This window comes from Mycteria americana, chromosome 1, assembly GCF_035582795.1.
Source record: "Mycteria americana isolate JAX WOST 10 ecotype Jacksonville Zoo and Gardens chromosome 1, USCA_MyAme_1.0, whole genome shotgun sequence".
Classification (NCBI taxonomy): Eukaryota; Metazoa; Chordata; class Aves; order Ciconiiformes; family Ciconiidae; genus Mycteria; species Mycteria americana.
The window spans coordinates 8,029,455-8,054,076 of NC_134365.1; the positions used below are offsets into that span (position 1 = coordinate 8,029,455).

The following is a 24,622-nucleotide window of genomic DNA, read 5'->3' on the forward strand; positions in this document are numbered from 1 at the left end:
GAACCCGCCGTGACCTGAAGAGTGGTTCAGTTTACAGCCAAGTCCGTAATCCAAAAAGCATGAAGGATCAGCAACGGGAAGAGAAATAAAAGCGCTGAGCAGAAGGAGTCAGCAGGTAGTCCTTAACAGTCAGCTAATCAGAGTGAATAATTTATTATAGCAATGCCACTGAGACTCCACTAGCTTTTAAGCCAGTATTTCCTGGAAATGTTTTCTGCTCCTCTTGTATGATTTGTAAATTTGAAATCTTTTATCCTTGTCTGCAATGCAGAGATGTTTACAAAGGTCTTAGGAAATGATGCCATTCCAAGAAGAGCCCAATTAGACATGAGTCCAATACATTGTCTCTGACTCCACTTGATTCAGGATGCTCTAGAGAAAGGCCAGCCCTTTCTGAATACAGCCTGTGGCTCAGTGGCATGCTAGTGACAGGACTGTTACACATGCTCTATACCTCTGCAACAGAAACCAACTCTCTGACAAATCAAACACCCTCCTTGAACACGAGGGTTTATAACCCCTCCCAAAATCCTGTTCGAAAACAACAACAATGTTATAACTCTGGATGGAGGGGTCACCCATACACACTTTTAGTCCTATCTTAAACCCTTCTAAGCTCTTGACCTCTATTGTATCATGCAGCAAGGAGTTATGCAAGTGAATTGGACTCCCTTTAACTGATCTCAGTTTCATGTTTCTTTTGCCTTTTTGACTGTCCTGATGTTCTATAATCAGTCAGGATAGAGACCAATTTGTCAGCTTCCTCCTCCCCATTGTTCACTAGTTTCTATACATTTCACATCAATCCCTACTTTATGTTTTTTTAAGTTACTGGTCTGTCATTCCTTCACCACAGGAAGCACAAGTTTAACCACTCCATCAATGCAATTACTGACTTGACAATGCTTCATTATGCCCTAAAGCAGAGAGAATCTCTATTTGTTCTGCAATAAAGCAGCCCTTAATTAGGCTATTGCTTCTCCTGTGTAAATATCTCATTTTGCCTCTGGAATTGGGAAAGTTCACTCTATCTCTTGCTGTTTGGAAAAGGCCAAGTGACATCACACAGCAATCTTTCACTTTCTGGACACAATTGATGTGCTGATTATTTTGCTCATGCTGTCGACAAGCAGGTGATTTCTCTCTGATCAGACACTTAAAGCTACTGATTTTACCTGTGCTTTGTATTGCTTGGTAGGATGGGTCCAACTCAGCTCTTCTTTTTACATGTTTAAATGGGAAGTCAATACACTACTGATGCTTTGGGTTTACAACAATACTACAAATTAAATTCTTCTGTAATGAGAATCCATAGAGCGTTGTGGAGACCTTATGGCAAGGGACAGAGTATTTTCACAGCACGCTTCATTTAATCTCAGAGAAAGGATAACGCTGGGAAGAAATGGCAGAAACTGATGTCTGGCTGTCACAGGGAAAATCTTTGTCAAGCTACATTCACAGCTGAATTTTGGGACGCCTCACATTTTATCTCATTTCCACAACTCTTTATTCCCCTTGGGTTCTCTTCAGTCAACCAGAGAATGCAAACACTGATAATGTTTATGAGTCTGAGAAAAAAGGCTCCCCTTAAGTTTCGTTGCCACTAGCCTTCTGTGGAAGAAAATGGGATAACACTATATAGAGATATTTCTTGCAAAGCAACCAAACACTAGCAGACCCTCTTTTAAGGTCATTTTCTTTTTGGTGATAAGTTAAACAATTTCTCTGTCCGTTTATTGGCCATATGGAAGTCCTTTGGCTGACTTTGTTAATCATTCACTCTTCAGCCTGAAGTTAATTGTTTACTAACTGTTAAGCTGTGTGCACTAAAAGATGCCTTTAGGCTCTTAAATCAGTGGGAATATCTCACTAGAACAACAGAGACATGCCTAGTGCTACTACAACTGCTTGAGCATGGAGGTCTCACAGCTCCAGGCTACGCCGCTTCTGCTTCATGTACAGGTCTCTTGGGATGAAGTGGAATTACATCTCTACCTGCTGGTTAAAATGAACAACCACCACTCACAGACAATAGAGTCACATAGGGGGGCTGCAGTGTCTTGCTCTTTCTTTCCAATTGCTCTGCAATGCATGCAAAAAAAGCCCTAATGACCCTTCTCTGAAAACGATGGTTTTGGTCACTACAGCCTCAGCAGCTTGTGGGAGCATGGTGCTGGCGCATCCTATCTGAAGACCTGGCTCCAAAGAGTTTGCTTTGGTTTATCAAGAATATTGGATGGTGCTGACCCAAGAGGGGTAGAGCTGAGCAGGACAATGACTCTTTTTTGGTGTGCTTTTTCAAGGCACACCAAGCCTTGAAGGGCCTTTTCTCTTCACAGGGAAGAGTTTGTAGAAGCTATGTCTAAAATACAGGGAGATGGATTCTGCCCATCCTGGATGCTGTGCGCTGGTGCTACAAAAAATGACACTGGTTCTGCAAGCCACTACTAAATCTCCAGAATGCCTCAGCATATGGTTAGCAGGACAGCAGCCATCTTTCCACACTTGATACTCCCTTCTTCTTGTCCAGGTGCAGTGATGGATTTCGTGAGGTATACCGAAACTTTTGAATTTATTTAATACCTAAAAATGAACAGCTGTCAGATCATAACTGACATGGACCAAATCTGTGTTTGAACAGGCAACATTCAAGAGAAAGCCCCTGGCAGGGCTTGCTGAGTCTGTGAGCTAGCCCCTGAACATACAGGAGAAAAAAAGAAAGGAGAATGATAAGCCTCAAAGTGATGGCTTTGGGTAGCTTCAGGGCTTCCACAGAATTCAAGCATCAGGAGGGAACATAAAAATAGAAGCGCGGAGTCACATTAGGCTCTGCAGCCCAGTGCAAGCTGCATTCCATTTTAATAGCCCTGCATTCCCGTCTGAACCACCTTGGACTAGATGCCAGATACCCATCTTAGCTGCGTCCCCAGTAATGCTGGAGGATTTATGCCTGAGTGAGAATAGCGCAAGCAAGATCAGCTTCTGGCCCTGCGTCAGCCTCAATTCTCCTCTCCAGACTCATCCAACTTGCTGACAAACCTAGTTAGTTTTCTAGAGATGCATGGCTGATTTACTCCAGCAATTTAATAAAAACATGGTTTTGACTGACTGCTAATGGGATCGCCTGAGATACGCTCAGCCGCTTAGTGTGGGTTACAGTTTTACTTGCAAACACAATAAGCATGGAAATCTATCTAGGATGACATAATAGGAAAACATTACAATCTCCCTTATAAGACAAGCAAGGTTTTTATATGCATTTAATATAAATGTCTTGGTTTCAGCTGGTTTCTTGCTACAATTTTCTGCTTGTGTTTCTTCCAGGGAGATTTCTTTTTCCATTGCAATTTTTCAATTTGTTTCTGGCACTGGCAATGTGTAGGAACAAAATAATAAAGATCAGAAAAGACATAATCTCTTTCCCCCTCCCCCCCAATTTTACCTTGCAGAAAGTTCAGTAAGGTTTACCCCTCCCCTTTGCACAGCAAAGACTTGAACCAGCCCATGCTGCTATAGTGAAATGAATCAGATACTATGGTAAGCTCCTAGATACCAGGGTTATCAAGTGCAATTTTACAATCTAATTAGCAGAGGATTAAACATTGCACCTCGCTGAGGGAGTTGGGCTGTTCTCGCCAGAGGGATTTTACCACCTGTGTAGGGCAAGAAGTCTTTTTGCTTGCTCTACAGAGCATAAAAGCACACGATGGTGAAATAATGAAGCCTCAGCCACTCTATCCAAGTCCTGTCCCTGATTTAGGTTGTGCATTTTGGAATAGCCTGCCAACAGATGGGGTTTGCAAGCATCATGTAACAGAGAAATGCTCATCTAGGCTGTCTTTTCACTGCTGTGGTCTCTGGATTATGGCAATCGACAAATTCTAGCCCGGAAATTCCTGCTCTCCCTTCCCATCCAACCTTCCCTCCCAGATTTATGACCACTTCTGCTAAGCCACAGAAGTCCTCAGTGGTTTATACATAAGGAAGCACCATTGTTTTGTGTCTCCTGGATTTTGTACATAGTTTGCTGAGAGAAAAAAACAGTAATTCCCAATAAAGAGAAACGTGCTCTCACGTTGCTCCTAGAATCATGGACTGTAGGCATGTCCTACCCTTTTTCTGCAAGTGTAACCCTCAAAAATAGGTTAGTGGGGACACAGAGAGGCTGGCCAAGATGTCATCAAGCTCTAAAACAAATGCTATCGACTGGATGAGAAGAAGAGAAAGTAGAGAAGCTAAGAAAGGAGGCTTGACTCTTCTAGTGGAAATGGTTGTCTCCTCTTATGCAGTCAGAGTACCTGACCTCTTTTTTTCTTTCTTCTGATGCTCTCCTCCAACACTCTCATCCCATCAGGATTGATACAAATTGCTATAGCTTGTGAATGGCTGAGTCCTTGTCATGGCAGGACACTGTTTTCCTCCAAAGAAATGTTTCTCTCACTAAGACTGACTTCTGAAGGCATGTTTTAAGGACATGTCTTCCCTGGGGGGTTGGCACTAATGGAGGTATGTGGGTGCAAACACCTAGCCTAGGCATGTTTTAAACTATCGCGTGTGAGTATGGCTTGCCCTGCAGGTAATGATTGATCCCAAATATATATGTCTTTTAGAGCACAGATGCTCTGCTAAGACCCCCCTTACTCCCCTCATCCTTTTCTTCAATGAATAAAAAGCCGCATTAATAGCCTTCAGTGAATAAAAGGCTAATCAATGCACCTATTATCTTCTGCTGCCTCCTTAGCAGTTCTGTTTTCTACCAAAACCTTGATTCTCATTTATTTTAATAGAAGATGCTATCTGTGAGCACCAAACAGTGTCCAATTTGAATGTGATCAGAGGAGGTGAAAGAAAGGGAGGGGGCACCTTGGCACAGAGCGAAAATGAGAGAGAGAAAATGCAAAGAGAAATGCAGTACGTTAATTCAGCATGGAAGCATCTGCATCCATAGAAGAGCTGCCTGGTTGCTCCAAATCATCCAGTTCTGCAGCCTGCAAGCAAGCCTGGAACCTTGCCTCCTGATGTCTCCACGGGTTTGCAGCACAACAAATACTGTTGCTAACAGACTGTGCATGCCCACCTTCAGGGCATGTGCTCAGAGATGAGCTTTTTTGTAATAGATGGCATCCTAGGTAGGAAAAGCAGAACACATGGGTCTGCCTAGTAGGATGAGCTCAGGGGATCAGAACCTTCCTCCTCCCAAACGAACAGGACATTCCTTAGCTGGATTTCTCAAAGGTAATTTGGAAGGACTGAGACAAATCCCGATTTTCAGATGCACTGAAAGCCTCACTAAAAATAGTGATAAAGAGACCAGAGTGGCTAGTTGTCACTGACCAAGCTCTAGTTTTGTGATCAGATCTATGCATGCCATGCCTTGATTTGTGAACTGTTTCACAGTAAAGTTCCTGAACAAATCAGATACTGGGCACAAACTTTTTAATGCCTTTTTTTTAGGCATGTGATGAAAGTCTTCTTTTCTTGTTAGCTTGACAATAACTCTTCAGTTAGTAAAATTGTTGCTTATCAAATGTAATTCTGCCCCTGGGAAAGCCATGCAATTTTTTCTTTTTGTAATAAATGGAAGAAGCCTTCTGTCCCTTCTTCCCTCTCTCTCTGGGATCATTTATGGCTTGACAATACACTATCAACGGTTGGCTGAGCACCCTCAATCCCACCATAGCCAGTGGGGATTGAAGGTCTCCAGCACCTGAGAGGATCAGTCCTTCGTCCTTCAGATCCCATTTATGTCTTATGAACCATGTAAAAAGGAAGCGTAAGCTGCAAGGTATTTGATGCTTATTTCCCTCCTGTACCACAACATTTAATAAAATAAGAGCTACTTTTGTCCATTAATTCTTTGCAGGCATTCAGACAAGTTTGGGAGAAACAACATCCTTCAAAATCACATGAATCAATGCCAGCATTTGACATACATCACACCCTCAAATCAAGCTATAACATGTGTGGCAAGCCCAGACCTTGATAGAAAAGTAAACACTTACCTTTCTTGGTTTTACTTTGTCATGGTAGTCATATTGAAAAATCCCCTTGTAGCTAAGTCCTAACCACCAAGGAATTCCCTGCTTGTCCTGGAAGAAAAAAGAGAGGGAGTTACATTGAATGGGATGGGGAAATGCTGGAGATTTCCTAGGTTGTTATTCAGGGTGAAGATTTGTTTCTAAGCAATATCTTTGAATGTCATGGGTGCTATTAAATTTACTCCTGCTGAATTTCCTCAAGTCACAAAGCCACATGGCGTTTAGGAGAGATCCGTTTCACTTTTAGCTATGACATATAAAACCATTTAAAATGTATCACCTGTGATCAAGTTACTCAAAATGCTGCCAGGGGAGGTGGGGAGGTTTGACATGGATCCCTTGTGCAGTGGTGCATCCTCTTTCTCTTCCCTGCAAATTATTCAGTCTGAACACTCAGAGATTGGAGAGGAAGGAAAGCGAATCACCCAGCTGACTTGAATTATGTGCAGGGATTTTAGCATTAATCTTGAAAATGCAGCAGTAATGGGATCTGAGAGCTACCAAGTGATAAGGTCTGACAGGCTCGGACCCAACTGCTTTGTGTCTGGGAGTGCAATAAAATGGCCTTATGGAGTAATGGCTGATATCTGATACCAGCCTCTTTGCAATTTACTGGAGTCCTCAATGAAATTACATCTGTTCTGTTAATGTGATAGAGAATGGCAGGGTAAAACGCAGCAAAACCAAAACCCCCACATCAGGCAGAAGCAAAACCTATTATGTGCAATATTTGCTGCCTCATTGCTGCTCACTGGTACTTACTGATCATGGGGAATTCACTGGAATATCTCTCAAGTGTTTGCAGGCTTGGACACCCAGCCCAATCCACCAGATCTTTTTTGGTCTAGAGTAGTCCAAGAGATCTGGATGCAAAGGGTGCTGGATCCTGCCCTCTGGCAAAAGATGAGGCTAATGCTTTTCGCAAAATGCCGTGCACATTAGCAGGAATAGGCTAGGAACACATCTCCCTGAGACAGGTACTGAGAGATATTTGTGTTTTTATGGTACCCCATGTGTGCAAGACATTACAGATGTATGAAAAACCATATGATCTGTGCAGAGAGATAATGATGAAACACATCAAAACTTCAGGGGTGATAAATGAGGGAATATGCTCTGGGGAGTGTGGATCTAGCTTTCTTTATATGCTTATTGATTTCTCCACTTAAAAAAAAATAACAACCCTACACAGCTGATCAGGCAGGGAAGTAATAATAATAATATGAGACTGGAATATCTGGTGATAAATCATTAGACAAAAGAAATGAGGGATTTCATTAATACCTGAATGAAATCCACATAGTTAGAAGCAGAGAGCTGTTTGGGGAGGGGGATGTGTTACCTCTAGAGTATGGGACAAATGATTTCGCATTAAAAAGATGTACTATATCTGTATCCATCTACCTATATCTCAAGCGATGGGAGCTGCAGTCTACAGGTCATGGCTGGCCCTAGTTAGTTGTTCATGGATCTGCCAGCTGGGAAAAGTCTGATCTCCTGGAACTACAAAAAGGAGTGAAGCATTGAGTCTGCCAGTGATGTGGCTGGCTTGTCCCTTTGGTGCTGGTTCACTGGCATTACCAGAGCTTGCTGCTGCTTGTGGACTGAACGTCTCCAGCACAATAGGACTCCAAGAGTTTTATCTCTAAGAACAGGATTTTCCTCTTTGGAGCTGCATTTACCAAACATTCACTACACAGTTGAAATAAGTTTATCCTACCACAGGAAGTGAAATGAGACATTAGTAGCAGTGTATTGTATTCTGAAACCAGGATGGTTGTTTGTACCTCCCTCCCTCCCTCTCCAACAGCAGTTTAATTCAATAAATAACCCTTTTTTGTAGCACGTACCTTTACTGCGTAATAATGCACTCCATATGTTGGGAGGGATTCTACAATGCTCATGTAACTGCAAAACAACACATAAGAGAATAATATGTCTGAGAAGCTGAGAGGATGATCTGGGAAAAAATGCTTAAATAACTAAATAATTAAGTACAGAAATACTTAAAAATAAAGCATTAGATGAGATGGGAGACATTGTTACATATTGTATTTACAGTCCAGTATAAATATTTCCTGATAAAACAAAGGTCACAAGAAGTCACTCTTATTTCACTTACTTCACAATTGCTTGACCTCTTGTCTGCCCATTTAGTTTCTTGTAATGTTCAATGACTCGATCCTCACTGGAAAGGAAGAAATGAGATGTTTTACATAATGGCAGTACCATGACTAAGAATCTTGCCAAAAGGTGAAAAGATACTTCTGTTAACAAGCTACTGACCGAGGGAATCAAAAGATGCCAAGCAAAAGTGTTAGATGAGGGTATTTGATGCAGCCCAGGGTAAACAAGGAGGACTCACAGACTGAGAATAAAAATGGTTTTCTAGGAGTTGGCTTTCTGTAAGAACCTTTTTTACTCATAAACAAGGTATCTATGTGTACAAACTTTTCCCTCTCTGCATTACTTTCCTTATCTACAAATGATGCCCATGATATTACAGATACAAACAGATGTGTGTTGGAGCTGCTCAAGATCTGCTTTGCCCTAGCTGGTGCAACTTCTTTCCAAGCCCACCAAATGCCTCTGAAAGCTAGCAAAGCTAGCTTTGCAAAGCTTTCAGAGAAATTGGTGGCCAGTAATAGCCCTAAGCCTCACAGATTACTCCTCACTGCAACTGCACAAAACCATGTACAGGAGCACTAGTGGAAGTACTCTGGAGAAATCTCTCTCAGCAAGGAGTTAAATTCCTAGTGTACACAGAGGCAATGTCTATAACAGCAGGTTAAACAGTGGCAGGGAGTGTTTCCAAGGCACTCAAAGTTGGGTCCCTTTACTGTTAAAGTACTGATGTGCCTTTGTATACTTTTTGGTTATACTAGCATTCCCCCAGGCAACTCCTGGCTATGCACTGGGAGTTAGCATAGGCCAGGGCCCATTCCCAACACTGCTTTGCAGACTAAGACAGTTTCATGGTATAGATGGATGCTGTTCCACACCAGTAGGCATCTGTGTCAGAGAACAGTTCTGGGTGTGTTTGATAAATGCATGTTGAGACATTCACCTATATATGGTAGAGATGCAGCATCCAAGAGCAGATCAGCATGACCCAAATGACAGACTGAGAGACATCTGTAAATTCACTTTTAAATAATCTCATTCCTTTTTCTCCAGTGAATGGGTAGCAGGAGAGCACAGAAACAGCTATTTGATGCATACAACCAGCTGTGCTAGCAAGGTCGCAGCGTAGCAAAATATAAGCCAATGATCTCCTTTCAAAGGTTCACAGCGTTCTCCTTTGATTTCAATAGCATTCCTTTCAATGTACAGCCATGCAAGTCATCACAGCCTCCAAGCCTGGTACTTTCAGACTGGTCTGACTTTGGTTCTTCTCTAACTTCCAGCAATGTAATGCCCACAGGACCAGATTTGTTACATTGGCATGACAGAATACTCAAGTCCTCAGGTTTAAACTCAATCTCTTGCTCTTTATGTTGCGACACCAAGGATAAGGAATCTGGTGAGTCCCCTCAAGATACTGTACAGACCTTGCCAGTCCAAGAGGAAGGAATCCTAAACTACCTTTATGCCACCTTTGTGCCCTCCCCACCTGGCACTGCATAAGCTTCCAGTAGTTCCAAGTGTCTATCTAATGCCATCACGCTGCATGCGGTTTAGGCCAATGTGAACTGGCATTCCTCCCTCCCTGCATTTTCTAGGTCCAGCTGGGGCCCCTAATGGGACCTATAAAGGCAGCCACACAGTTGTCCACCATGCAGTAATCCTTCCCCAGGCAGAACTGAAGCGATTTCTACTGCTAGACGATGTGAAGGAGCACAGCAGTGTGGGATGGTCTGGTAGATGACCTCACTGCAACTGCTTAGAGATGCCCACAGGGACTTTTGTGGAAAAAGCAAAGCGTTTCACCAGCCCTGCTAACACGACTGTGTCTTCTCATTGCTGCCTTACCTATATGCATCCTTATGCCAGAGAGATCTGTGTGGAGCCAGACTCTCTTTTAGAAAGAAGTTCCTCTGCCCCTGCTGGGCACAGCCTTCATAATGCCCTCAGTGATGCCACAGGCAGAGGCCACACAGAGCCTGCTGTGACATCACACACAGGATGTCCTGTTCTGTGACATGACAAGGACGACAAACTGCACTATGACATGACAAACAAGACTTGCTGTGCACAGATGGGGTGTGGGGCCTGGCACAGGGGAGCTGAGGACTGTGCATGCATCCCTGGTAATGCGGGGAGGAAGGGAGAGGACCAGAAACACCAGTGTAGACAGCACAGAACAATTCAAAGTAGACGGTCTGTTGGATTGTCAGCAGGGCCAGCTGTTCCCCCACAAGCCTGTAATTTGTCTGAGAGTAACTGCTTTTCTTACTCACTCGCCAAGTGACTTCCCCTGAAAGTCACTTGCAAAAGTAAGAGGGCTCTTATTGGGGCAAGGTGAAGTGACGTCCCACCAGCACGCCACAGTGGGTACAGGGTGCTGACTGAGTCAGTGACCAATTACATGGGTAAAGGAATGGTCCAGCTCTCCCATCAAATCCCTCAGAATAATTTTAATGCTTAGAAAATGATCTGTAAACTGTAAATTCAACAGCTATGAAACCATATTCAGCCCACTGATTCAAGCAAGTACCACAGATGTTATGGGCGTGCACATGAAGGCAGAGCCTGGGTCTCCTGCCATGATTATCATAAACAGGATTACTTTTGGAGCAATAACTGAATTACATGAGCGTTCAGTACTGGAAGATCTCCAAAAACCATCATTCTTAATAAAAAAGATAGACAGAGAGGGCTTACAGCCCTTTGAAATTGCCTCTTAAAACCATGATTACATGTGGATGCAATTCCTCTCTGTCTCAGACAGGAACAAACCAGGAGTGACTTCTCAGAAAACAATGGAGTTTCTCCAGTGGAAAATGCTTTTAGCTTTGGTTTCCACTCCATGCAGTTTATTGTACAGATCAAGCTCTCATATTGATGAATTCAAGGAAAGAATTAGATGTACCTGCAGCATGATTACCTAATGTAATTCCGGATGTGCTCTGCTTTCTTACAAATGATTACTATAAAATAATGGATATGTTCCCAGATGATATCCCTTGGGTAGGGAAGCCAATCGATGGCCCATTTCCTTCAAAAGGACAGATTAGATGTCAGGGAGCCTTCCTGAACAGTGGGATGAATGAAGTTATGTTCTCAACCCATACTAAAAGATGTGGGATAGTCCAGGCTCTACCCAGTTCTCCAAACAAATGCAGGCAACACTCTCTATACCTCCATTGCCTCACTAGGATACTGATGATCTTCCTTTCCATTGTATAATGCTTTGAGGTCTACAGATGTTAAGTGCCAGATAAGTATCATCCTTGTTTCTACTTTTGGACAAAAAAAATAAAGCCTGAATTATCAATGGAGCCATGAATATTTAAAAGTGGGATTTGCTGCCTTTCACCTTTCTACAACACTGAGCTAGTCACACTTTGGGGAAAGAAACAGATACTCCAGAACACAATTCATTCTGACAGCAAAGAGAGCTGAGGGCACCTAGCTCAGATGGAGAGACCTACACTGAAGAAATGTTCCTGGTCAGATGAATCCCACCCCAGCTGTGTGACAGTCGCTCCTCTAACAGTTCTTTGAACTTCCTTTTCATTCCCTGCGCAAGAAGGATCATCCAGAACAGAGGTCACTTTCTGCCTCCAGCTCTGGGACAGAGGGGTAAGCCCAGCATGTGCCAGGGAAAACAAGCAAAATCATTCATGGGTCAGAAGGAGCATTAGCAGAGCTTATAAACATTCTCCCCTATCGTTTCAGCTGTTCATCTCTGAGTGGCTGCCATGCTGCTATTGACAGCTGGGAGAGTGCTGGGACACTGCCTGGACCACCAGCTGACGTCTCCTCTCCCCCTGCTCTGGCTTGTTGCTGTGTCAGTGACACAGAAACTCATTCATAATGCAGGGCTGACAGAGGATGCTTAACTAATGTGGAGACACGGAGGCTGCCAAAGCACTACTGTCTGTTTGCCAGCTCATAAAACATTCCCCCCAAAGCTGCAAAAATTAGTACATGGATGATATCCTGCAGCAGGCAACTCTGATAAAGATCTTTAGAACTACCGAGAAATCCTTCCTGTCCCAGCAGCTTACAGAACTGGACAGCAGACAACTTGCAAGCAAATGCAGGGCCAGAGTTTCTCATCATCAGATCCAGATTTTCAAAGGTAATTGTTTCCCCCTCTCCTCCCAGCACACTGAGCTGTTTTAAATAGCTGTCCACTCATTGCTCTGCCTTACTGTTGTTCTGTTTCTAACCTTTGTCCATCTTGATTATATGCTTGAACTTACTAATGTCTGCATTTGCAGTCATACGCTGTCCCACTGAAGCCAGCAGAGCATCTCTTGGGCCAAAGGGACCAGGAGCAGGATCAGAGCCTCAGGTCTGTGTTGTATTAGAGATACTAAATAGTGATTTTCAGCTGATATTTTCACAGGTGAATTTTCTGACAATGCTGATGCTTTAGGTTGCTAAAACCAAGCTTGCATTCAAAGCCTGTTGGAACCTGGGAGAAGTCTATCTTCCTCCTGGTCTGTTGAAAATCCCATTCTAGCACGCACTTTTGTACCATTGCATGTCCTCCTTGCATTCTTACTGGCAAGGATCTGAATTGAGATAAAATGCAATGACAAAGGCTGGAAAGGAGTGCTGTGAACTAACACAGACTCTCTCCTGTCTCATTGTGATTAGTTTTGTGTCTAAAATAATAAATACTGTCAGTTGTTTCCATGCATGGGCAAGAGAAATCAAAACTCAGGGCCCCAGTTTCTGGACTGTGTGGGAGGACCAGAAGCTCAGCTTTCATTTAAAAGAAAAAAAACCCCAAAACTCCTTCTTGCTTCACCAGTAATCAGTGATGCTAAGAGCTGCTTGAGAACAAGATGTGCAACTGATTCTTTTTAATCTGTAGAGAGCTTGAAACAAAAACTTGATGATATAAAAACTAAAACCTTCATCTTTGTTATGAATGTCTACAAACATCCAAGAAGAGGTTACAGTGAAGGGAAAAGCATGAGCAAGGGTGTGCAACCAGGAGACTCCATGAAGGCTGGAGGCACCAAACTCTGCTGATTCAGCCCTCGCTGCATCTAAGAATGCAGGACTCATCCCACTGGTCTTACTACATTTGATAGAAGCAACAGGTGATGCTTTTTCATGGTGTGTGATGGAAATGTTATATTATTTCATGCAGATCTATCATAGTATCTTGCTGAAGGTATCATAGTATTTACTTGATTATCCATTTTATTGCCTCTTAGTCCATTTCAGCCTATACAAATGTAGCACAGGGTTCTTTTGTTTGTTTGTTTTAAACTAACTAGAGCAATTACCCATCCTACCCCTAATGTTTTAAATGTTTCTTTCCAGAGCTGGAAATTCACTTGTTACTGCTTTGTGCTAATGCTGAAGAACTGCAGCATAAAACTGATTGCACACAGAAAAGAAGAGGATGAAATTTGTATCCAGTATGTAATCTGCATGAGATGCAGAAGTGTCAGAAAACACAGTTTTAAAAATCTGCCCTCTTAGATCACTGAAGTTTGATCTGTACTTCAGAGGCTTTTCGTCTGATTGACCAGCAGCCTCTTCTTGAGAGCATTCAGCGTTTCAGAGGGTGTTTATGAAAAAGCCCCCATTAAAAAATAATGAACTACTGATGTGTAAGAGGTCTCTGAGACCTGGTTACTGAAGGGAAATCACAAGGGAGTCACAGGACTGTAGCCACCAGTTTTATTACCCCATTGGAAACAACCAGCTTCCCAACCTGCGACCTGTTCTCAGTCACATGAGAACTCCCACAAAACTAAGTATAGCTGCAAGAAGTGCTGTACCTTGCGTATAACTGTAAATACTTGCATTCTGAGCATGAGATTTTTACATGGCTTTTCTTGCTTCAGGTGACTCAACATAGCCCAAACCCAAGGAGAGTGGCTTTTGGATAGAGGCAGTCCCAGACCTCACTGAGATTTCCCAGCAGAAGTCCTTAACATGGGTATGTTGACTAAAACTTGCTGACAGTGGGGGCAGACAGATCCTGATGGGCAGATGGGGCCTGACAGGCAGCCTGGGTTTCCTGTGTACAGATACCATCACAGCCAACTGAAGCAAAGGCACTTTAATAAGACTTCAGTCGATGTTGCTCCTGAAGAGTCAGATTTGCCTTCCCTTCATGGCTACTTGTTCCCACCACTCCTCTCGTGGCGGCTTTTAGCTTAAGCTACCAGTCTGCCAGTCAGACCAGGCCACTGACCCGGCTGGAAATGCACTGCTTTTTAATGTGTGGATTAGTTTGTCGAAAAAGGAGAGAGATGCTCCAAAGAGGGAGACCATGCTGCTTCCAGTGAAATGGCATCCTACATTTATCAATTTTTCATAAAGATTTAGTTTGGTTCCTAGACAGAAACACCAGGAGATTGTGATTGACAGCTTTTGTGTCAGTATTCCTAACCTCGGGTGGGGACTCAAGAGTCTCTCCTGATGTGCTCAGAAAGTGATTAGGAGACCTTACGGACTAGCTTACCTACGGCTTGACACTCGGTACAGCTAATTCTGGTATTGTAGCCATGCTAGGAAAAGTGGATGCCCTTCCTGGCAAAGGGAAGAACTGAGATAATAAACTACAAACTGATTTGTTTTCCTGTGCCATCCTCAGATTACCAAGATGCCGAAATTAAATGAGTAGCAGATAAAGAAGTTCACTCCCACCTCCAGGCTTATAGTCTAATGCTTTAAAGACAAACATGAAAGAAGAACAAACAGAAAATCAAGTGAAAGCATCTCCCCATTAATGAATAGTCTTTCCCCAAATTCTTTCCTATTTGCACAGATAAAAGGGATAGGCAGGGTGGCACAAAGAATCTATGTGTGGGGCATATGAAATTTAATTGTGACCCTGCTCCTACCCTGGATTTAATTTTCAGTGCAATAAAGACAGAGCTCACAAGCCTCCACCTCCAAACATCACCTAGTTCATTTAAAAGGAGAAATGCGTCCCTTTTAGTACAGCTGTGACATACAGAGAGGACTTGCAAGATGAAGCTCAATCACTCAAAAATAACAGAGCAGTACAAAACATTTGACATTTCAAATTGGGAAAACTCTTTGCACAGATGCAAAGTGCTGGGAAAGGAAATGGCACATTAAGCCTCTTGATTTCATCAGGGCACTTGCACATTTACAGTGAATTTTCTGGCCAGATATTACTGCAGCCATTTGGCAGATGGGGAAACTGAGGCTCAGAGTGATAGCTCTACTTGTGTTGAATCATGCAACGAGTCAGTGGCAGACCCAGAGCTAGAAGGCAAGAATCCCTGCATCCCAGTTCCACTCTCAGATCACTTATTGCCAGAGCCAGGTCCTGCATAAGACACTGCAGAGCTGCTCAGCAGAATGATACGTTACCAGTAAGCGAGAGAAGGATGCTCCTTCAGCGCTGGTGTTGGAAGGGCTGGCAGCTTCTTTAATTCATTCCTTACAACTTCATTGCTGAAAGAGAGTTCAAAAGGAGGATCAGGCTACAAGAAAACAACCACAATATTTGATATGACCTGACCTAGCTGGCAGGCTGCTACAGCTCTACATCTGTTCCTCCTTAACAAAAGGCATGGAGGTTTCCTTTTTCTTCTCTCTTTATTTGTTTTATGGCAGCCCAGTTAACTTTTTCCTCTATTATCAAAATTGGAGAGAAGCTCTCCCAGATGGTTATGTTGAAGCACTTCCTACCAGTGACTGGACACAAAAGCTGCCATGTCACATTTCATTGAGGAGAGTCCCATGGACATGTTCATAGAGAGAAAAAGTGATGCTTTCAGCTGCAATAAAGCACCTTTATTTAATGCCTTACAACCTGCTGCAAAAATTAATGATTTGCTTTCTTAGCATTACAGGTTGCTCTTAGCCTCTTGCCCCAGTGACCTGGCCTTTGCACATCATCTTCACAGATAAGACTCCAGCTTGAATTTGTGTCCTGCTACACAAAACCCTCTGTGGGACCAGGCCCAACCACTTGGCTAACATTCTCCTCCCTGTGACCTCTAGTTGCCACACTGGCCAGCTGGAGTAGCATCACTGCACACCAGTGAGCACGGAGAGCTCATGAAATGGGAGGCAGATTCTTGCAGACGAAATGAAACCATGGGATTTTCTCCTACAAACCCCAAATGCCTCCCTTCCCACTTTTAAATACACAAGGAATTGTGTGCACATGAAAAAAAATCCCTCAAAGGCTTGGGAAGGAAGGCAGTGTTGCTGTTACTTTTAAAATCGTAGAAATACACAGCCAAGACGGCCAGACAGGACACTGAGGAGTGCCAAAGAATTAATGTTTATTGGCTTACTTCTTAATAGCAGTTTTTTCCTGCCTTCTTGTACCCTGCCCTTTATCCTGCCAAAAAGTGGGGCTGTCCTGGAGCTGTGGAGAGAGATACCTCTTCCAGAGCTCCAGATTTCCCAGCCCACTGGCTTCTCCTGTAGGGCAGTAGGGCCGTTAACCAGGCAGACAGGTAGTTTTGGCATCCCCAGCTGTAGACAAGCCATCCTAACATCTGCTAAAGGCCCAAGGAGCCCTTGGACGTGCCAGGTCACCCTGAGTTTTGTTCTTGTCTCTGGGACAGTCTGTATGGTGGCTTGTAGAGACATGATACTGCTTCAGTTGCCATAAAAATCTTCCCACAGCATTTCTCCATTTGCACATCCCAGCAGCAGGCTCTGCCCGAGACCTAGGTGGGTTTGCCTTAATTGGAGTTTGCAGGTTAATTGCTAGGTTGAGCCATAGGGTAAACCATTAACATAAATCCTGGAGCAGGCATTTTGGGTATGTCTACAGGCATTTATTATCATGGTAGTTCCCTGACAATCAATTAAGTAGTTTTAAATCAGGACCACATCTTCTAGTCAAGACAAATCTATAACAGAGGTGCCCAAGTCTCAATTAGGTTCAAATTTTGCAGAGTGAAGGTGTGTGGAACAGCATTTAGAAGAAATGACTAAGGCAACCACTTCCATGCTGAGCACATAGAAAACCACTCAGTAGTACCTCATATGCCAAGTCAAATGACTCTTGACAAACAGTGTTTGAACACCCACTCCTGCCTAAATCTCATGGTCATTTGACCATCAGATAGATCTTCCTTTGTAAGTGCAAATGCTCAAAAACTATTCAGATTTTTTCTTCCATGGCAGGTAAATATCTGCACAAGTCTGAACAAGAAGCTGCTCTGTTCCGTGTTATCTGCTGATCTGGCCGCTCTGCTCTGTGACTGACAGCCTAGAAAACAAGCTGTTGCTGTTTACAGAGTTTACTGGGTCTGCCCAGAGACGTCTCCTCCACAGAATGTGCATACTCAGCTGTTACTGAGTTTTTGACATCTTGAAAGAAACTGGGGAAAAAAAAAATAGAACCCAGCACAATCAGAGCACAAGCAGCAGTCACTGCCCTCAAGTGAAGATTTTGTGAGGCTGGCTGCTCACAGAAGGAAGTTGAGAAATTTCCAAAACTTTTCTGGGAAGACAGGGAGTAATTTCCAAACAGGGACTTTCGGAGCCCAGAACTGTCAAATAGGGCAAGATTAGAGGTGACTAACTATCTTTGAGAGTCTGGGAAAAAGCCTGAACCAGTAATGGCTCCCATAAAAGAAAGAGCTAACACCACTCAGCTCTATCTTTTCTGTCAGTGAGGAGCAAAGCTTGCTTCCACTGTGATAAAAAGTCTTTTAAGAATCAGGGAAAAAGACATTCTTAGTGATGTTGTTGGATGGGATTAGCATTTCTGCTCAGTACCTAGAAAATACCGTAAAAGTAGTGCCTCACAACTTCAAAGCGCCAAATGTATTTCAGGTAATCACTTCCAGGAACAAAAAGGTATTTCATTCTGAGGTCCATATATTCACTAGGTCTTCTGGCAAGACTCCTCTCAAGACAAATGAATTTAGACTCCCAAAAGGATGTCAAATCAAGAAAAAGGAAAAAAATAATGACTCAGGTTGCATTTGAACTAGTGGCCATGAGGTCACTTTCCTCTTGGCTCCTTTTAAAACACCAAACCCCTTAATTTTTAAAATGTTTCCAGCAGGATCACAAGTGGTTTTGTACTTACTGCCTTTCCCACTCTTTCTAGTGAAATATCTCAGTGTGTTTATTTTATTACGGTGTTTAGAAAGCGTTTGTTTAATCTGGTCACTTGTGCTGCACTTCTTTTATATTCGGAAGTGTCCAACCTCCAGGGTTGTTATATATGGAAGGGTGCCTTTGATATAGATTTATTAATATATAGGGGAAAGGCTCCACACTTTCTCTGTGTCCTACAGACTACTTCATTCCTGCACTATGGTGGAAATTATAATATTTAAAAGACTGAATAACAATATGAAAACTGAACTGGAAAAGCCATCTGCATGGGATCCTGAAAGCTGGTTAGATATCCAGAAATAAAGTCGAATGACTGGAGAATGGACCTAGAAAACAAAACTCCTGAGTTCTGCTCTTAGTTCTGGTGCTTCCTGTTTAATGAGTCCTGGCCAAATAAATTAGTCACCACATCTCAGTATTTCTGTCTGCACATGGGGGTAAAAGGCCTACCTACCCACTTCATAAGCATTTTGTGAAAAACAAGTTTTTGCAAACTGGCTGCAATAATTTTGAGCAAGATTACATATGCAGTTGTCTCAGGAAATCCATACATTTTCCAGCATGTGTAATAACAATGATCAGTAAGAAAACAAAACTGCAGGTTAAAGTTATCAACTCTTCTCAGCATGGTAATTCATTCTGTTGAATGCAAAAGGAAATGTAGAGTCTGATATTCTCGGACTAAACGGTACCGTTTGAAATACAGTGTTTAGGATCTTCTCCATAAGGTTGCAAGAATGCAGCCTGGGTTTTGTAACCCCTTAATAAATTCTAATTGGTTAAATGTCACTTGGTTACACAGAAAGAAAAGTAAGCCTGAAACTGTGGTAGATTACCATCTCTCCAAACGTTGAAATTATTGTGAAATTCTGCTTAACAGGAAACTGGCCGTTTACTTTCCTCCCTTGTTACTCTTTCATATGGTGCTAGGAGGTACTTGGAGTTCACTCGAAATGTCTCATATTGCTTAACTGGAAGAAATCTAGCAATGAGAGCCTGTCTGAGGAACTAGCTGCAACAGTTCAGGATTTTGTTTTACTTAGGTTTTATTTTTTCTTTCCACTCCCCAAACTGAGGGACAAATGATCAGTATATGTTATTTCCAGCTGCTTTGACATAGATGCTGTTTAAGGTTGAAGAGCTGGATTCTGAACATTTAAAACCGAATGTGAGTCAATGTGAGTTTCCCAAAGATTTTGGTCAATGCCAGACTGGACTCTAAATCCAGTAGGATTAATTTAGAGGAAAAATCTCAACTATTTCAACAATATGTGATGCTCCCCCCAAAATTAGCCAGGGCACACTGTTTCCTTCCTTTATGTAGGCCTAAAGAGGGTCACACCTGTAGGACTTGTGTTCATCTAAGGAACTGAAATTTGTCCTGCCCACACTCTGCCAACCAAGTGTGATTCAGCTCCCTGTTAGTAAAAAGATTAGCTTGACTTAATAACCTTTACTTCTGTCTGCAGGATACTAGTTTTGGAGCTTTATACATGTGATTCTGTGCCTTTGAAGTCAAAATTTTTGTAACTAATACGAAAAAGCACAGATCAAATCTTAAGTGTCCTATTCAACCTGAGAATCAGCTGAACAGGGATACTCAATTGTCCTAAATTCAGTGGTATATACCAGCCTAAATGTAAACTTTTTTTAGTCTTGTCAGCTGAAGCATTTGGGGATTCTTTTGAATAACATTAAAACCATTCTCCTTTAATGCAGAGGACTAGGAACTTCTTAAGGAGAATAACTTTCTATTTTAAACCTCACTCTGCCTAAATCTGTATCAACTAAGAGATGTGCCCTTTGCACAACTCTGCTTGCAAAACACTGAGTAGGACCAGGCCACTTGCAGCAAACACTGAGAAATACTTTTCTTAGTTGATCTAAATGGGTTCAGGAGCTCAGGGTTTCTGATGGGCTTGTTTTTGAAATGAAACACACATTAGAAATGGAAAAGGGCTTAGTCAAATTGCTCGCTATGGGTGCCAAACTGATCTGTCAGGGCTATTGTGGCATCTTAGTTCAAGACAGATAAGGGTGACTTGGACTATGTGCTCTCCAGGCTTACCAAACACTGGGCAGTCACTGTGATGCCTGAGTTAGGCAGTACTCCAAGGTGGCAAGAATCAGTGATAAGAGACTCATGCATGATGATGCCCTACCAAAGGATGGAGAACATGTGTTTGAAATGGCACATAAGCCCCTTTTGGGGAAAGGAAAGAGGAGTACTATGAGCACAGTCATTATTCTGAGGCATGGGATTATTCCCTCAAAAGCAGCAGTGGGAGCTGCTGTCATTGGAGATGCAGCAGTTCACAGAGGTAGAAAACTGACTGCTAGGGTTTGTAAGATCAGTTCTGGTTTTTGAGCTCCCATGAGGCCCAAAAAGCAGACTTGCAACTGCACTCAGGAGTCCTGAACTGGCTCCTTACGATCCACCACCCGGGTGCAGTGGGGTTTGGAAGTAATCACGCTCTGACCACCATGGGCAGGTGCCAACCCGCAGCTGAAATTGTGACAATTTGGCATTGACTATCCCAGCACCTGAGGTGATTGGCAGTGACTCATAGGACGGCTCCATGGGGAACAGCAATTCTCCCATCACTACAAATGAGCCAGTGCTTATGAACTTTTCTGGATCAGGGCCAAAGAGAAACTTGTAGTCTCACAGGCTATAAATCTGATGGTGGCAGTAGACAGGACAGGTGTGGGAAATCTGCAATCTGCGTTCCAAGCATGCAACCCTTTAGAATTATCTTATTTCTTCAAAAACAAAGCGGGAGTTCAAGAGTTCAGCCTTCACGCAATGTATGCTGCCATGCACAACATATTATCTTTAAATCTCAGCAGCAAGACATTCACAACTGCAGAGCTTCTCTGTTTCAAAGAGTAGCCACTTTTATTTTAAACAGCATTTCAACATCAACTAACTTCAAACACTGAAGCTAAATTCAGCCCTAAGAGACGTCAGAACATTTGTCTCCATCTGCAGTTCCTCTGGCTGGCCCCAGGCTTGATTTGCCTCCCAGATTTTACACTGCTGATATGAATAACCACAAATCTCAGCAGGCAAAATCTTGACCACAATGACCTCATGTTGACTTCAGTAGCACCTGGATCTCACCCAGCACGTAAACCCATGTCAGTGCACATTAGAGGGGAGCTGCTGGACAGGCATCCCTGGAGATGCTAAGTCTTCTCCTAGACCACAGAGGGTCAGGGTAGGATCCTTCTACCTTCCTCCAAGAATAGGCTTTAAACTCCACTAATATGGTAGATTGCTTTGCCACCAAAGCCCATTTATAAATTAAGATCCCTGGCAGTGTCAGCAAGTTGCTGTTATGACACCACTTCTCTGCCTGACTTGGATGTAAGGATTCCCTCTTCCACTTCAAACCATTGTCATCCACAGGTGGAAAAGACTAAGAGCTAACTGTTTTAATGGGGATGGTGATGACTGCCACACTGATGTGGAGGAAGCAGTTAACACCATGTGTTGAGGTATCTTCCATGCTATCAGAGAATATTCCTCCTTTCTCTGTGGCCTAGAGAAATGCACTGTGATAAACTCAACCATTCCTTTTACAAGGGACATCAAACAGCTTTTAGCAGATGGATGCTTCCCACCAGCTGTTTCCACTTCTGGTCTGGAAACAGATACTTGAAGATAAAATGCTTTCAGTCCTATTACTGCGAGCCATCTGATTCCATTCTACTCAGTGTTTCGTAGTCTGAATGTACACTTTCTGGGTGTGTTTTCGTCATGTCCAAGAAATTCTGAGAAACATTAAATATTGTTCTTCATAGCAAAACCAGTGGAAGATGTGGTTTATCGCAGGTTTGAATGGCAAAACTCTGCTTGGTCCAGCTCGTCTGGGCTGAGCACTTGGCAGTGCATGGAAAACCAGACTGAAAAGTAAAAGAACCACATGTACTCCAGTGCCCCCTAAATAAACACTGCTGATAGCTGAGTTATTCTAAATTGGGTGGAACTGAAAAATGAAACAAGACTGGGCTTGTGTTTCTGTGGTCACATGCATGTCAGGATTTTGCAAGTTGATGAAGGTTTTGAGAAATGATAAGGCAGAACTTAAACTTCCTTTTAGCAAGGGTTACCTTATGTCATCTCAGATTCCATGATGGGTAGGCAATATTTGGAATGTACTGTTCCTTTTCACTGATTTGTCTCAATTTTAGCTGGCTAGAAGTCCCAGTCCACCAGAAGGTGGAACCTGCCTGTTATTCACAGCGTTATTCACAGCACAGAGTACCATTACAGTCTTCTCTCAGTGTATCTCAATGCTGACAAAATTAAGACACCTCTTTAGGCTCATCTGGCAGTTCATCCTCACTGCCCATTCACACTTTGTTTTCTTCTCTGAAACTAAGTTCAATGGATATTGTGATCCTCCAGCTGAACTCACGTTCAGGTCAGCAAAAGTAATATAAGGAAGATGTGAATTTTTTAGTATAGACAGTTCTCCTGGGCTTCAGATGAAGAACTTTCATGTTTCTCACGAGGCATCAAACAGCCATCTGACCTTTGGTTGCTACTAATGTGTAACTGACAGATACTGTCAACTTAAATGAAAATTCTTGGGCATTTCATTAACAGTCTCCTGAAACACCGAGCACAGTCACCTCTTTGAATTTCTTACAGCAAGTCTGAAGGTTTGGCTCAAGGGATAGCAGAAATTCAATAAAACCAACCATTCTCATAATCATTATAATTATGACAACTCTGTCCAAATTCAAGCTGAAATATCAATTAGTGATGGAATTTTAATGTTGCCTGTGGCTGGATCTGTGATATAACAGTGATTGTAAAGTAATTTCCTTAGTAATTTCCTTCCGAAGACTAGTCTATTTCCTGAACTTCATGGGCATATAAAGAGATTTGTCAACAACAAAGTCACAAACAATGCTGTTTGCAAGGCATGCTCTGGTCAAAGGCTGTTGTTTTGTGAAGAAATTATTTCAAGAAACACAATATATATGTTAGCAATGCTACACAGCTACAACTGAGTCGCATCGCTCACACAGTAATTTTACTAGATTCATTCTCAGAGCACACAATGGCAAAAACTTTTAAGTTCACCTACCTTGAAAAATCTCCCTTTGCCTCCTGTAAAATGAGGAAGAAAAATTAAAAATATATCATTAAAAATAGAAAAAAAAATTAAGAAAATGGCTGTTCAAGATTTTCCATTTGCAAAATTAATTTAGCAGCAATTTCCTGTTGTAATTGATTCCTCATGTATTTTTTTGGAACCAGTATCTAATGTCAAGTGCCATGATACATGCAGTGAGCTGGGCAGATTAACAAACAAAAGGTTTGCCTAATACAGGGCCAGATGATTCCACATTCTACTAGTGGATACCCAAAAAGCTGCAGGAAATAATGCTAGTAAATAAGTAATTTTTTGGTCAAAGTGGATGCTACATTACTAGAAGATCTCAGAAGTCTCAGTGACTTTGCAGACTCTGAGATTGCAACTCCCCTGACTCTTTTTACACATATGCTGGTTATTTTTTAGTAACTAGACTTTCAAAAAGCTAGCTCACTGTCAGCTTCCAAGGGGATGCAAGACACAGGTTTCTTTAATTCCTTGCTGGGTGTTTGGGGGAATTTGTAGTATTCCCCCAAATACTTTTTGGGGGTATATTTGGGGGTATTTGTAGTATTATTTGTAGTAGTAGGAAGGTTATTTAGCTCCCTTACTTATATATCTAGATATTTCTATTTATTACCATCACAGCCTGATGTTAAAGGGCTGGGTAATGTTCCACTCCAGTAGTTAGATTAGTACCTGAGTGTAACTGCATATCTGGCGAACCCTCAAAATCTGGTGAGTCCCCTCCTCAATGGATGTAATATGCATTTTGCATTTTCCATAGGCAATATGCATTTCATATGATGCATGCTAAAGCACCTCATTTGCTGTCAGCTACACAGAAAGCACAGTGCAATAATGTAATTTGTGCAGTGAGGGAGCTTCCACTGCCAAGAGGACCGGGTTTTGCATTCAGGTCTTTTGTCTTTACATCCGTCCATCCACCCGCAAAACCTGTCAGCCCACATCCAGTGGTGCTTCAGTCCTGAGGCTGGGGTAAAGTTCACAGCTTTGATGGTACTTTAATTTGTTCTGGTAACATAACAATTTGAAATATGGCTGCAGACTAAATCTCTTGAGTTCTGACAGTCCTTTACTATCTTCCTATTTCCCTCTGAGTGAACTGAAGGGCAGGCAAACTCTCCTCTGGTTCATAGGAAGGAGTCCTCGAGCATATCATGATTATAGTTCAACACAGAGCAAAACCCAAAGGATATGCCCTGACCTGCACAGGGATGAGCATACTGAATTTAAAAAATAATT

At 42.5% G+C, this 24,622-nt stretch overlaps 1 protein-coding gene across 5 annotated transcripts in view; it reads right to left on the reverse strand.

Moving 5' to 3' along the window:
- Window positions 1-24,622, reverse strand: part of FRMD4A (FERM domain containing 4A) — a 211,694-nt gene that overhangs the window by 50,180 nt on the left and 136,892 nt on the right. For all 5 annotated transcript variants that reach the window (XM_075526407.1, XM_075526317.1, XM_075526495.1 and 2 more), the window contains exons 7-11: window positions 23,348-23,370; window positions 15,522-15,605; window positions 8,161-8,226; window positions 7,889-7,946; window positions 6,003-6,089 (exon numbers count right to left, since the gene is read on the reverse strand). In XM_075526407.1, coding sequence (XP_075382522.1) covers window positions 6,003-6,089; window positions 7,889-7,946; window positions 8,161-8,226; window positions 15,522-15,605; window positions 23,348-23,370 — 318 coding nt within the window. The remainder of the gene's footprint in view (window positions 1-6,002; window positions 6,090-7,888; window positions 7,947-8,160; window positions 8,227-15,521; window positions 15,606-23,347; window positions 23,371-24,622) is intronic.